The 14000-nt window shown below is 49.9% G+C and overlaps 1 protein-coding gene across 5 annotated transcripts in view; it reads left to right on the forward strand.

The window, feature by feature from the left end:
• The window catches only part of Hsd17b2 (hydroxysteroid 17-beta dehydrogenase 2), a 68049-nt gene that overhangs the window by 27058 nt on the left and 26991 nt on the right, over positions 1-14000 (forward strand). The window contains exons 1-2 of one of the 5 annotated variants that reach the window (XM_078032734.1): positions 7882-7952; positions 9127-9339. The exons of 2 other annotated variants lie outside the window; for them this stretch is intronic. In XM_078032734.1, the coding sequence (XP_077888860.1) occupies positions 9270-9339 (70 nt within the window). In that variant the 5' untranslated portion in view covers positions 7882-7952; positions 9127-9269. Of the gene's footprint in view, positions 1-7881; positions 7953-9126; positions 9340-9371; positions 13406-14000 lie in introns of those variants that run through there. 2 more of the 5 variants (XM_013365548.4, XM_078032733.1) reach the window with 2 other exon arrangements.

The raw sequence follows: 14000 nt of genomic DNA on the forward strand, positions 1-14000 counted from the left end.
GCCTGGGGTTGCAGCCTTGGGTTGCAGGCTGGGGTTACAAGCTTGAATCTTTTTCTGTGGCTGTTGGAAAGCACTGAGGTTGTGAAGCAAAAGAAAAGTAGGCTCAGAGATACCCTTGGGAGGCAGAGGGAGGCACAGAGGGTCACAAAGTTGGAAGGACATGTGCAGGTCAGAGGAGGGGTAAGAGGCACCCAGGAAGTCAACATTGGCAGGACACTGACACTAAGCCAGGGGACATGTGGTATCCCTGGACTATGATATTTTTGTATGGCCAGCTGGTCATTTTGTTATTTGGCAAATACTCACTTGGCAACTACAGTGTGCCCGGTGCTGTTTCAACTGTGGGGGTCAGAACAGCAAACCAGATAGCCCAGCAGGAAGGAGTTCATGCTGTTTCGGAGGTGACCAAGTTCCTCCTCTTCCCTGCCAAAATTCTTTTCCAGAGAATATTCCTTCAGGAGGGACTTTGATTCTTTATAAACTTTGGTGATGGCCCGTAAATCCCAGAACTTTTCTATTTATACCATTCATCAATATTGTTAATTGTTTTCTAAAGTTTGCTTTCTCCCTGGATCAGGTTTTTCACTTTGGCACTATTGACCTTTGGAGCTGGATCGTTCTCCGCGGTGGAGTCTGCCCTGTGCCCCAAGGATGTTGAAAAACATCTCTGATGTGTTTGTTAGGTTTTCGTGACTGTGACCAAAATGGCCGACAAGAACAACTTAGAGGAGAAAACGTTTATTTGGGCTCACAATTTCAGAGGGGTAGTCCATGGTGGGTCCACTCCATGGCTCGGGGCCCAGGGTGGGCAGCACATAATGGTGGGGGAGCCTGGCTCCATTCTTGGAGGCCAGGAGGCAGAGAGAGAGGAGGGGAAGGGGACGCAGGGCAGATGAACCCTTCCACGCCATGCCCCCAGGGGCATACTCCCTCCAGCCATCCCTCCTGCCTACAGTTACGTCCAGTCAGTCCGTTCAAACTAGGACAGATGATTAGGTCACACTCTCACAATCCACTCATTTCACCTCTGACTATTCCTGACTAATGCAGGGACTTTGAGGGACACCTCCTATCTAAACCATAACACATGGCCTCCACCCACAGCCCCAGTGTTGTTTAGGGGAATTAATAAATGTTCCCTGGGGAACAAAACCCCACTACCCTACATCAGTGTTCCTCAACCCCGGATGCACTCTGGAGTCACCTGGAGAGACTTGGAAATGGTCACCTATGAGTACTGGCCTCTTCCCAGACTAATTAGATGAGACTCTGGGATGGGTCTTGGGCTTTGGCATTTTTCAGTTTCTAGAGGGACTCAGGTTTGAGGACCTCTGTCCCTGGTGGCCAGTTCCTAAGTCAGGGACTGTCTTTAAGGGTGACATTGCTAGGACCCAACACAGTGACCCCTGAATAAATGAATCAATGAATGAAGCGAGGTGAGAAGAGGCCAGAGTATCGGGAGTGAGCAGTGGCCTTTGGGGTAAGCCAGAGCACCTGTTTGCTTATTATCATAGATGTAAGCAGTTGGGTGGGACTTTCCTGTTTTATTTCCTTTTGGGAAGGACAGCTAATAAATTTAAAAAAAAAATCTTCCCTGGATGTTCTGAGAGGAAACAGATGGGGGGTCTTGGCTGGTCCCTAACTGGTGCCAGCAGAGAGCTCTTCTCCCTTGTCTGGATACTCAGTTGATTGTTTTCTAATGTCCTCTTGCCTGGCTGAGAACTCCTGAAATTCCGCATATCTCAGCTGACCACACATCAGTCCCAGGGGCATGGACTTCAGGGATGTCAACACCATGAGTCACATGTAGTTCTTCTTAACTGAGTGGTGGGGTGACACCCTGCTCTGTGCAGACCTCGGCAGAGGCTATATGAAAATACAGAAGTCATAATGTCCACATCTGGGAATGCCTGGCTCCAGTGTGGGCAATCTGGGGGCAGGTGAAATTGAGCTGAGCTGTTTTTTTTTTTTTTTTTTTTTTTTGCCATAAGGTACAGAAAAGGAAATATGGAGATAGATGTCCAAATTTTAGGATTGGAATGTGTGGGTACTGAATGGGTGTGTGGATTGGGAGAGAAGATGTTGGTTTTGGGTAACTGGAAGGAGGTGACATTGTGTAGAACAAGGAGTTTCAGAAGGTGAAGCATTGGGCATGAGCAGCAATGAATTGAACAGGTGAGAGTAGAGCAGCAGGTGGGTTTCAGGAGAGAGGTTGAATTGTGTCTTGAGTATCCATTTCCATGAGTCAGCTTTCCATGACTATAACCAAATACCCGAGACAATCAGTTTATAAAGAGGAGTGGATCTGGCTCAGCTTTGGAGGATTCAGTCCATGACTGGCCCCATTGCTTTGTGCCTCTGGCAGGACATCATGACAAGAGCTCATGGCAGAGCAAACTGTTCACTTCATGGATAGGAATGAGAGGGGCAGGGGAAGGGGTAGGGTCCTATGATCCCCTTTGATGACCAGAAGCCCTCTCCTGAGGCCTCGCCTCTTAAAGTTCTCCCTATTTCCCAAAAAGTTGCACTATGGACTGGGGCTAAGCCTTTGTCACATGGGCTTTGGGGACATTCTAGATCCAAACCGTAGCACCGCCATTTGCTCAAATCCAGCTGGCCCACTTTGGCTGCCTATTTTTTGGCAAGGCTTAGAGGCATTTCTTCACACACCACTGAGCACAAACCCACTGCAGTTACCCTGCTGGGAGAGCAGTGGCAGGGAGTCTGCGCGGTCACAGTGGTCCCCAGCGTCCACCCACTGTGAAGGGAGCGGCCATCACTGGTCCCCAGTTTGCTCATGCCTCCCCTCACCCACCCGGAGCTCACAGAGATGACGAATCCCAGCAGTAAAAGAACAATGTCAGAAAGAGTGCCTCTGGGTTTGAGGGCTGACCCTAGGTATCCCCTGGGTAGCCTGGAACAAGGATTCTCTCTGCGTCTCAGTTGCCCGTGTTAACAGAGGGACAGATTAGGGGACAGTCGCTCCCGGAGGTTATGTTCCATGGAAAATATACTTGTTTCCATTAGAAATGGGACATGAAGGAGCAAGCTATTTTCCAGGGTCTCTCCACCCAGCAGAAGGGATCTCTTAGGAGTGCTACCCACAAGGGAGGTGGGGTGCCAAGCGTTTATTCTTCCTAATTTAGAAGTTGAGCCCTTTGGGGCCTCGGGGAAGTCTAAAGTGCACTAGCTTTATTTACCTGCCAGCTTATTGTACCTTGGCCATTTTATGGTGCACAGGCAATGTCAACATGAGGTGGTAGTGGATGGATTGCCCAAGCCTTATCCCAAGGGAGGGGAAAGGCCTTTCTCTACAGGCTTCCAACCAGATAAACAACTCTTGATCCAAGTGAACTTTGTAAGTGGGACAATGTATGTCACAGCCTCAGCTCAGGGCCCCAGGCAGGGCAGGTCACGTGGGGAGCCTTGTTCCCCTCTGGGGGGGGTGCCCACTGGGCTCCGAGCCTCAGCTCGTGAGTCCCTGGTGGCATGGGCCTGCTTGATCAAGAGAAGCTGTTGCTTTGGATTTTGCAGGTGAAAATTCTCCTGCTTTTGAGTCTTGGTTCAAATTTTTACAAAGTAACCTTGTGTGGGCCAAATGGAACACATATTCAGACCATGTCCTCTTCCCGAAACACAGTAGGTCTTCAATTTCTGGCTGTCCCCCGATAGAAGTGGGCTTCACTATGAGAAGGAGTCTGGAGCCTCTGAAGCAGCAGGCCCCTGAGGGGCTCTGCATGGGGCTGCTGTGGGTTGGAGATGTCACTGGCACGGGAGGGGCTCAAAGGAACTCTGGGACAGAGCCGTGTCCTTGGCTGATTCATTGCTGTGGTTCTGATAGCTGTGACAATCTTCTGCAGGGAGAATCAAACTGAAACCCTTTTTGTTCTAGAAACTAGAAGTAGCCAATGAAAGTGCAGCATGGGTTAAAGAAAAAAAAATTTGCAATTGCTGTGTGCTGGGCATTATTCTAATTATCTTATTATATTGAATCATTTGATCCTAACAACTCTCTGAGCAGGTCCTCAGCAGGTCCTCTGCAGCACTCATCTTACAGATGAGGAAACAAATGCACAGAGAGGCCCCGTGACTTGCTGAAGGCACACAGCTGGTAAGTGGCAGAATTATTCGAACCCAAGTCTGCTGGCTCTAGAATGTGGGCTTTCACCATTTCTTCCAGGCCACGTTTTAATATAGAAATTTTTATCTAGCAATAAAAAAAATTAGGATTCTGAAGACTATGCAAAATATGTAAAACTGCTTTATATAGTATTAACTTAAAAATTAGCTGGCAAATTTTATGTGTGCTATAGTCCCGTTAAAGAACTACCTGTACGGGGAAAAAGACCTGAAAAAAAAGGAGAAAATTATGAAAACTATGCAAGATTGTTGAGGACATGGACAATGCCTCTTCCATTGGTCTTGTTGACCACGAGGTTTCATTACTTATACGACGTGTCAGAGATCTTTAATTCCTCTCCCTTCTTCTTTCTCTCTGCAAGGGCCCCCACTTTTGACAATGAGCCCTCACATCCCTCCACCCATCCCTCTCGGTAGGTAGGGTGCGTGTGGCCTGAAGAAGTACCCAACCTGCGTTATTCACAGCCTGCTCCCTGGAAGACCTGACCCAGGAGTTCCCCAGCCCACACAGAGCACCCCGGTGGCAGGAGCACAAACACACTTAGAAACTGTACAATTGTGAACTCTTACATATTCAAGATGATTCACAATGTTTCCATTTTGCACATCAATCAAGCCTTTATCAATACTTTAAAGATCAAGTGCGATTTCCATTTCACTCCAGTAGTGCACAGACCAGACTCTAGACTCATGGCTTGCTCTAAGTTGATGGGTCTCCAGCCCGCTAGAGAGAGAATGGTCTCAAGGGGCACAGCTGAAACCAGCCTCAGCGGTTTTCTGCCCTCTCTTGGGAGAGGCATCTGACGCCACAAACATTAGTTGATTTGTTGAGCACTTTATGCATCAGGTACTCTCAGCCTGGTGAAAAAGCACCTTCTCTCTTCTGAGGCACTCACCTTCCGGAGACCTCTAAAATGCCCATTCATTCAACACATGCTCTTACTGACCACCTACTGGGTCGTGAAGGATTTTAATATTTTCTCCCCCAGGTGTTCTGATCCTAAGCCATGTCTGGGTCTAGACTACCTCTGCTGTGTCCTGGCCAAGAGATGGAACATTCTGTGCCTCAGTTTCCTCCTCTGGTCATAACAGCATTACTTGTCCCGAGGTGGCTGGAGCGTTCAGGGAGTGGGCCTCTGCCAGGCTGGCTGGCATGCAGGAAGTTCGTCAACCACTCTGGGAGTGACTGTGCAGCTCCTGGGGCATCCTCTTCCCTCTCACATGGGCATCTCTGTCCTCAGGATTTCCAGAGTACATAAAGCTTATCTCAATAGAGAGGGGCTCTTGGCCACAGACTTTCCCAAGGTCCCCTGAGCCCCGCACAGCTTCAGGGTGGCCCCCCTCAGCACAGCCTGATCTCCAACCCTGCACATCAGAAGTGACTTGGGGTGAGAGTCAGCAGGCTGGTCACTCTACTGTTGACATGCCAGGCCTTGTGTGAAACCCTCTGTCTCTGTGACCTCCTCAGTTGACCTACGTGGGGAACGCTGTTAGAACCCCATTTTCCCACAGGAGGGGGAGGCTCTGCAAGGTGCCATGTTGTCTCCCAAGGTGCAGAGGCAGCCAAGCAGTCTGATTTTTAACCAGGATGCTCAGCAGACCATCATGGGGAAAAACTCTCTATCTCCTAATATTGTCTGTGCAAAGTCCTAAAAACCAGGAAGGATGACAGTTTTTTAAAAACAGACCTATAGAGTCATCACTCCAGAGACGCTGTTAGGCCCTTCACAGGTATTAATGAATCAGGTTCTATTATTAAACCAGTTTTGCGAATAAGGAAGTTCAGGCAGGGAGGTAGGACGGACGGCATCAGCAGGGATGTGGAGTCGGCTTGCACCCACACAGCTGAGCACAAGCAGATGGTCTCTCATAAACTCCGGGTCCATTCATTCTCCTCCAGATGAACACAAATCATGGGTAGTTAGGAGAAACTCTATGCCTGAGGATTACTGCAGGAGTCTGTGGGACTGGCCAGGCTGGGACCCTGGGATCTGCAAAACATCTCAAGGATCAGGCAAAAGGAGTCTGCTTTCAGAGGGAGGAATAAACAAGTCCAGAAGGAACTGGGCGCTGGGAGTCCAGGTAACTGGAGCTGCAAGATCAGGAGGGGCTGTGGAAAAGGGGTGGCCTTCTGGCTCAGGCTGAAGGTGGGCCAGGGGAGGAGGAGAGAATCCTTAGGTTAACAGATATTTAGCCGCAGTTGATCAGTGGGAACGAGCAGCTCAGCTAATCTCCTACTACCTGACAGATGAGGAGTCTGGCAGCTCTGGTCTAGAACAAGGGCGCTCTGAGTCCTATCTAAATCCCACAGCGAGAGGAGAGCCCTTCATGGGAGCCCTTCCCAGAACTCGGGGGTGGAGGATTTCTTAACCCTCGCTGTTCTCGGGGATCAAAGGACTTGAGTCACTTGAGTCTGCTCGGTTTGCATCTAGCACCTGCTCTGTGCCAGGCTCGCCCTAGGAACTTTCCTAAGACCTCAGACTCATAAAGATGGTCAAAGGCACCGCCTTGGACACCACCTGCCAAGACACTCTACACTCAGAGAAAATGGGGACAAGGTAAAAACAGCTGTTCCTGGCTCTTGTCCCTGCCACTTGGCTTCTTGCTTCCAGGTTCCTCTGAGTGACAGCCTGTGTCACTCCTTTTTGTCCATCGTGAATAAACCATTGTAGGCAAAGACCACATTCTGTTGATCCATCCCCGGGTGACAGGCGTGGCTTACTTCCCTCTTCTGGGCTCTTGTGAAGAGCGTAGCCATGGGCACTGTGCACCTCTTGTGCTTCTCTTGGGTGTACCCTAGGAGTGGATCGCTGGGTCACCTGGGGCTCTCTGTTTAGCCTTCTGAGGAAATGCCAAGAGGCAAGTGTCAGAGTCTATAATAAGGAAAAAAGGTGGGGTTCAGGCAAGACACTGAAACTAATTTGAGAAAGAAGCGGGGGGTTATAATCAGGGTGTGGGGTGTCTCTAAGCCTGCGTGTGATGGAGCTCACCTGAGGTTCACCCCAAGCTGGGCGCTGTCATGAGCCAGAAGTCTACTGTCCTACTTCTGTGGATACCACGGGACGTGAGGCTCTATCTGTGGCTTTGCCTGTTACCACGATTCAGAAAAAACGCAGCAATGCCTCGTGTGCATTCATGATGGAAGGGGTGGTCGCTGCCCAGCTGGCTTGTGAGACTCCTGTCCTCCTGGGCAGACTTAGTCTGCTGGTGCTGCTGTAACAAGACACCACTGGCTGGGTGATTTATAAAGAACAGGAGTTTCTTACAGTCCTGGAGGCTGGGAGTCCAAGGTCATGGTACTGGCATCTGGAGTCAAGTGGAGTCTTCGTGCTGCTTCCTCACATGACAGAAGGCAGGATGTGCTCTCTCTCCTCAAGGTCTTTGATCTGGGAACCTATTCCCATTCATGAGAGGAGGTGCCCTTGTGACCTAATTAAGATTTTCCACCTCTTACCACCATTATATAGACCTGAATCTTAGCAGGAGCCCATTCAAGTCACAGTTCCACAGCACTGAGTGGGGAAAGCTGGTCGCCCTGGCTCAATCAGCCCTCATCCAGTGGGGGAGTTTCCCAGGACACTGGTGAGCCCGAGGATCCCTGTGGGGGAGGGGCAGCCCTGGCATTGTGGGCGGGGGCACACAAGGAAAGGCACTGACCTCACCTGCGAGTGGGGCACAAAGGCCAGATGAGAAGAAGAAAGGGCAGAGTTAAGCAGAAGATGACAGAAGCTGGGCCTGGGTGCAAGTGGACAGTTGGTGTACCTTTGTGGTTGGCAGCCTGAAGGGGTGGAGGAACCTGTCCGCGTGCAGAGGTCAGTAGGTGCTGCAGAGAGCTGGGCCCCGGCCAGCAGTCTCTGTAATGCAGAACTGTTCTCTTGGTGCAGAGGGAACATGCTAGTTAGTGTCCCGAGATCACACACCACTTGAGGGGAACCAGGAGCCTCCATATGTCCAGCTGTGCCAATGATGCAGCAGAGGGTAGGGTGGGAAGCAGAACAGAGTGTCAGGGGCCGTCCAGCAAACACCTGGCTTCCCAGAGGAGCGTGGACTGGCTGCAATCCTGGCTCTAAGCTACCTTCAGGTCAATTCATATCCTTTCGGGCAACAGGTATAGGGAGGATGCCTGACTGCAGTCCCCAAGTACTGACAAGAGGGACCCCTCAAGGCTTGCAGGAAAGGTCACATGACATAGCGGATGTAAACGTTTTTCTCACTGTTACCACTGTAGAGACAAACTAATCGTTACATGTTTGTTATTCTGGGATAACTAATTGTTACCCTTTTCTTATGCTCAGGGATTTCATGTCCAAGCTCTCTTCAACTTTAGAATTTTAGAGATCTGTACTTGTACTTGTGGGTGGGAGACATTTTTCCTATGGTCCACAATATCTTCCAAATGGGACCGGGTAAACTGCCACCTCTGCTTCTGAGAGAACTGACACATCTTCCCCTTATTGTGTTACCCTGTGTCCTCACAGAACAGTGTGCTTATGGCCTTCTGTCCAGGCTGCTCTCTCTCTCGGGCAGTGTCTGCAGATGCTAGGCAGGCTGGCCTCTCTCTCACGCCCTCCTCTGCCCTTGCAGGGCTGGCCAGTCTCCATTCTTATCAGCATGACCTTTGGAAAAAGGAATTAAGAAAAATAAGTACTTAGAGCAAAAATAGAAAATATTACAACATGCTGCTGGTTTTCTCTGTCCTCTCTTCTTTGGCCAAAGCCAATCTGACACCACCGTCTCCCCAGTCTTGCTCGTTGTCCCTATGTCCATCTACTCCTTCCACACCCAAGTCTATACCTCCCTTTGGTTATATGGGGAAGTTGTCTGCCTTGTCTTTTCCACCCATTTCCCTGCTTAGCAAACTTCCCAGGATATCCCCTCTTCAGAGAGCCTGGCCGTCCCTGAATAGCACGTGAGGCTTTCCCTGTTCTGTCATCTCTCCTGCCGCTTTGGTTTGTGCTCATGCTGTCTTGCTTTGGCCCTTTGCAGGTGGTGACTCTGGGTTCGGCCATGGTTTGGCCAAGCATCTGGACAAGCTGGGCTTCACGGTATTTGCCGGGGTTTTGGATGAAAAGGGCTCAGGAGCAGAGGAATTGCGAAGATCTTGCTCCAAGCGCCTCTCGGTGCTGCAGATGGATGTCACCAACCCGCAGCAGATCAAAGATGCTCACAGCAAAGTAGTAGAAAAGGTGCAGGACAAAGGTATTGCCAAACTACCTGAGCCCTTGGTTGCCCGTGCCTGTCTCACCAACACCCAGCTCTTTCTGGCCTCCGATGATCACATCACATCCTGTGTCCCACGCTGCCAGCTCACAGCGCCTAAGAACATCTGCACCTGTGGCCAATGTAGACACCCACCCGGATGTTAGGAATGACTCAGACACAGGCCCTGTCCTGGGGCACTTGCAGAAGTCTCTGCCCCTCTCCCTCTGAGTTCCTCTCAGTCACTCTCCGCTCCCCATCTCCTCCTCCTTAGGGCCAGCAGTATTAAATGCACCGGGCTCCCCAGCTTGGCAGAAGACAGGGCACGGCCACAGGCCTCCGTTACCCTCTTTTCTCTCTCTTCATGGCAAGCTCTCTGCAGCCCGTCGCCCTGGCTCTTTACTTCATGCCCAAGTGATAGTGGACTCTTGCATGCCTCTCTAACTGACCTGGCCAAGGTCTTCGGTGTTGATCTGAGGTCCAACATCTGAACTTTTCTCTGGCACTTAGAGGAGGAGGCCATGCTTTCCTCATCGACTCTCAGCTCTCTAATCACCCTTTCTGCTTCTCCTGGATGAGCATCTTTCTCTTCTCCCCAGCAAATGCCAGTGCTTCCGAGGCTCCACCCCCAACTTCCTACTCACACTGTGACCACCTGTGGAGGGTTGAAACTACCAGTCTTGGGTCCAGGATGGAACACATAACCCACAGGACCTGCTGCAAAATGAAAACGGTGGGGGCGGGGGGGGTTCCCCTTGTTTAAGAAATGATTGAGAATTTAAGATGGAGACAGCAGAGAATTAACCAAGGGTGGGCTCCTTCCGAACTCACACCCTCTATGACTTCATAGATCCCACAGTCCTGGGGTCTGCCCTGCCTGGATTCTCCCACCCTAAAATCCAGTTAAATCATCAGTGTCCTCTGGGGAGCAGCTCAGCTGTCGGTGGTTTTAAGGGTCCCTGGGTGATGCCAGAGTTTGGTGAGGGTGGAGAAACACTGATGTATGCCACTGGCTTCCAGAGCGGTGTGGACAACTGGGCTCTTTTTCTCCACATCCAGATCTACACACGGAGAAAACTGTCCACCAGACATTTCCCAAGTATCACAGGCTTCCACTTCAACCTGCCAAAAACGGACCTGGTTGTCTTTTTCCCTTGGTGCCAGTCTGCAAATCAATGTGCCGCCCCACGTTTCGCAGCTCAGATGCTGGTACTGCCACCTAATCAATCACTGAAGCCAGCAATCCAGGGGTCACTGTGACCTCCAGCTTTCCCTTGATCTTGCATCTTGTTGACTCCTTATCAGTTCCGCCTCCTTGACACTTATCATCCAGCTGCTTCCCACCATCTCCTAGAATTGGCAGCCTATTGCAGGCCCCCACCATCTCCGCCTGAGTCCCCAGTGACCTCCCTGCAACCTGTCTTCCCTTCCCCACCACTTTCCAAAGGGAGAGTAATCTTTACCACATGTAGGATCCTAAAAACCCTTCGATATAAAGAGCCTCTGCGGGCTCAGTTCCTCCCACGAGCCAGGACTGGGGATGGACATTTGCCTTCTCAGTGGTTCGCTGGCTGCTTCAGTGGCTTCCTATCTGTCACCAAACAGAACTGAAGCACCATCATGAGGATCAAAAGGACTTTCAGGATAAGGGCCCCTGCCAAATCCTTAATCTGCAATACCTGCTTGTCTATGTAATAAATTCTGAAGTGTTTCCAGAACAGGATGTATAATTCCTACCTCTGCACACTCAGCTTCCTCCTGCTTGACTTGGCCCCTCACCTCCACTCCTTTTCCCTAAGACGGTTCATTGCCTTGGTTCAACAGCATCTTCATGGCCGACTCTGCTCTTGTAGGAGACCAGTGCACACGTGACATCTCTTGCATGACCTTCCTGGCAACTCAACTCTCATTATTTGCTTCTTCTTCCAGACACTTCTTCGTTATATCTTGCTTGCACCTCTTGTACTGCACTATTGTTAAGTATCTGCCCATCTCCCACTCCCCACCACTGTGTTCCTGGAGAACAAGAACCACATATGTGCCAGGATTCTTTCAGTTACAAGTGACGTAACCTCATTCAAAATTGCGAAAGCGAAAAGAAAGATGGATGGAGTTGTAAGATGTCTATGTTGCTTATATAATTGAAAAGGCTTGTTGATTTCAGGCATGGCTGGATCCAGTATCCATTTCTTAGTTCTGCTCTCTCCTTTGTTGGCTCCTGTTGGAGGTTTCCCTTGGAGGCTGTTGGCACTTCCAGTTTACAACCCCTTTTCAGCAAGCATTCCTAGAATACAGAGATAATGGCGACTGCCTTGGTTTGTACTCAAGGGATTAACTATTATACAGAGAACACTTAGAAGGGTCCCTGGTACAAGGCACAGGCTTAGTAAAAAGCTCGTATTTCCACTCACTCAACATTCAGAGCAGTAAATCCTAAGTAAACATCTAAAACCTGAAATGAAAAGAGAAAAACTAAGTTGTTGGTCACTAGAGATCAATTTTCAGCAGGTGTAGCCTTGGCAGTCATTGAGCAGAGAGGCAGGGTTCTTGGCCTGGAGTCTTGCTGTGGCATGGGTTGGGCTCATCCCTCTCATGAGTCTGGCTCCATGGCTTCTTATTCAAGGTCAAGTTCAATTCAGAACTCTTTTGTGAGGCCCAGAAGGACAGTGCTGAGCGCCTGGAGAATGGAAATCCCAGTGTCTAGGCAGGAAGGGAACTGGTTTCCATGGTGTGAGCACCGGCTATTTTGTGGCCAGCATCCCTCCTCTGGAACAGGATGGCCAGGACACCTTCTACTTGCTCTTCTTGGGGTCTCTCTAACTTCCATATCCCAAGTCAAAGAGGAACTGGAGCAGAGGGACAGGACTTTACCGTGACTAGGGAGTTTATTTGTCAAAGAACCACGGGGGACCTGGAGATAGACCAGTAGGTGCTGTCTTCCTACAAAGCATGTTATTGACTCGGAGTTAGCAGACTGCTAATTGTTAACTAATATTAATTATGGTCAAGCTGTTATTAAGTTCCACAGGGACAGTGGGCTTAGTGGCCAGCTTAGAATTCTATAGCAGTTAACAGGTACCCAAACTCAGGTAGATAGAAGAAAAAGTTCTGGTGCTGCTGTATATGTTATCCCTAAACCCCTGGCAATTGCAAATCTGTTCTCCACCTCTTTAACTTCGTTATTTAGAGAAGGTTATCTAGGTCTGACATCCCGTTCTTGTGTGGCCTATGAGCTAAGAATGGCTTCTTCTTTGAATTCAAGCAATTAAAAGAAATCAGAAGAAGACACATGGAAGTTATATAGTATTCAATGTCAATGACCGTGTGCAAACTCTCACCGGAGCAGAGCCACTCCTGGATCACGTGGCCTGGGGCTGCCCTTGCTTCTGTTGGAACAGCGGAGTTAGGGCAGCAGCGCCTGCAAAGAGGAAATGTTTACTTTCCCAGCGTCTAGTCTAGGACGTTATCAGGCTCTGTGTGGACTGGCCAGAGGGGTGCATCTGGCTGGGTAGGCTGAAACTAGCACTTGCTATGAAGGTGACATCCTCCCACTTGTCACCTAATAGCTGTTGAGCTCTTCCTATGTGCCAGGCACCCTCTCATTTAGTACTCCCCATCACCATTGTGTGCAAATTCAGGGCAAACTGGTGTGCAAGAAATGCGATTTTATTTTCTATAACTCAGTTTATGCTTAGGGCCATCTTTCTGCCACGTGGCAAAAACAGTATGGGCCCCTTTGAACTGGGTCTCATTCCCCTGGGGTTTTCAATTGGTCCCTGCTGAGAGATCCCTGCTACACGGAGTCCTCACGCAGTTTGGCTGGCACCACCTCCTTCTTGCCATCAGACAGGCACCAGCAGGGCCAGTGCTGTCCTTCCTACCTGAGACCTGTTTGGCTCCTCATCCTGGGTCCTCGCCCCCTGGTGTTCCTCAGGATCCTGGAGGGCAAGTTGTATCACAGATGCTGAGCTCAGCGACACTTCCTGATCCAACGTTTCTGATCCAGCGCGTCAGAGTGAAGTTCAAAAGTTTGCGTTTCTAACAAGTTCTCAGTTGATGCTGCTGGGTGAGGACCACGCCTTGGGGACATCTCCCACCATGCTCTATCAGATCTTAGCATCTCTGCTTCTCCCAGATCTTTACCTCTGTTCCTGTTCCCCTCACCTCCTCCGAAAAAAAACCAAAAGAAAAGAAAAAAAAAAACCCAAAGAACCCCACGGGTGTTGTGATATTCCCTCTATCCTATCATTTAGAGAGTAGTTCCCAAGCTTCCTTGAACCTTGGGGAATTTTAGAAACTACTCATGCCTGGGTTCTGAGTCTTTCCCACCCCAGAACAATTTCTGAACAATTGGGCTGGGATGAGTCCTGAGCACTGGGATTTACCAAAGCTCCACACAGGATTCTAATGTGCAGCGAGGGTTGAAAACCACTGTTGGTGCAGTGGTTGTCCATGGGTGGTCTGGACTTGCAGCACCAGGGAACATGTTAGAGACGCAGATTCTCAGGCCCTGCCCCAAACACCCTGACTCAGAGTCTCTGAAGGCGGGGACAGCAGTCTGTGGGAACCTTCCTGGTGGTTCTGATACACCTCTGGGGGTTCAGGCTGGTGCAGGCAGAGTATAGGGCTCAAAACCCTAAAAGCGACCCATAATTATCCCA

This window comes from Ictidomys tridecemlineatus, chromosome 15 (genome assembly GCF_052094955.1).
Source record: "Ictidomys tridecemlineatus isolate mIctTri1 chromosome 15, mIctTri1.hap1, whole genome shotgun sequence".
In the NCBI taxonomy this organism is placed as follows: Eukaryota; Metazoa; Chordata; class Mammalia; order Rodentia; family Sciuridae; genus Ictidomys; species Ictidomys tridecemlineatus.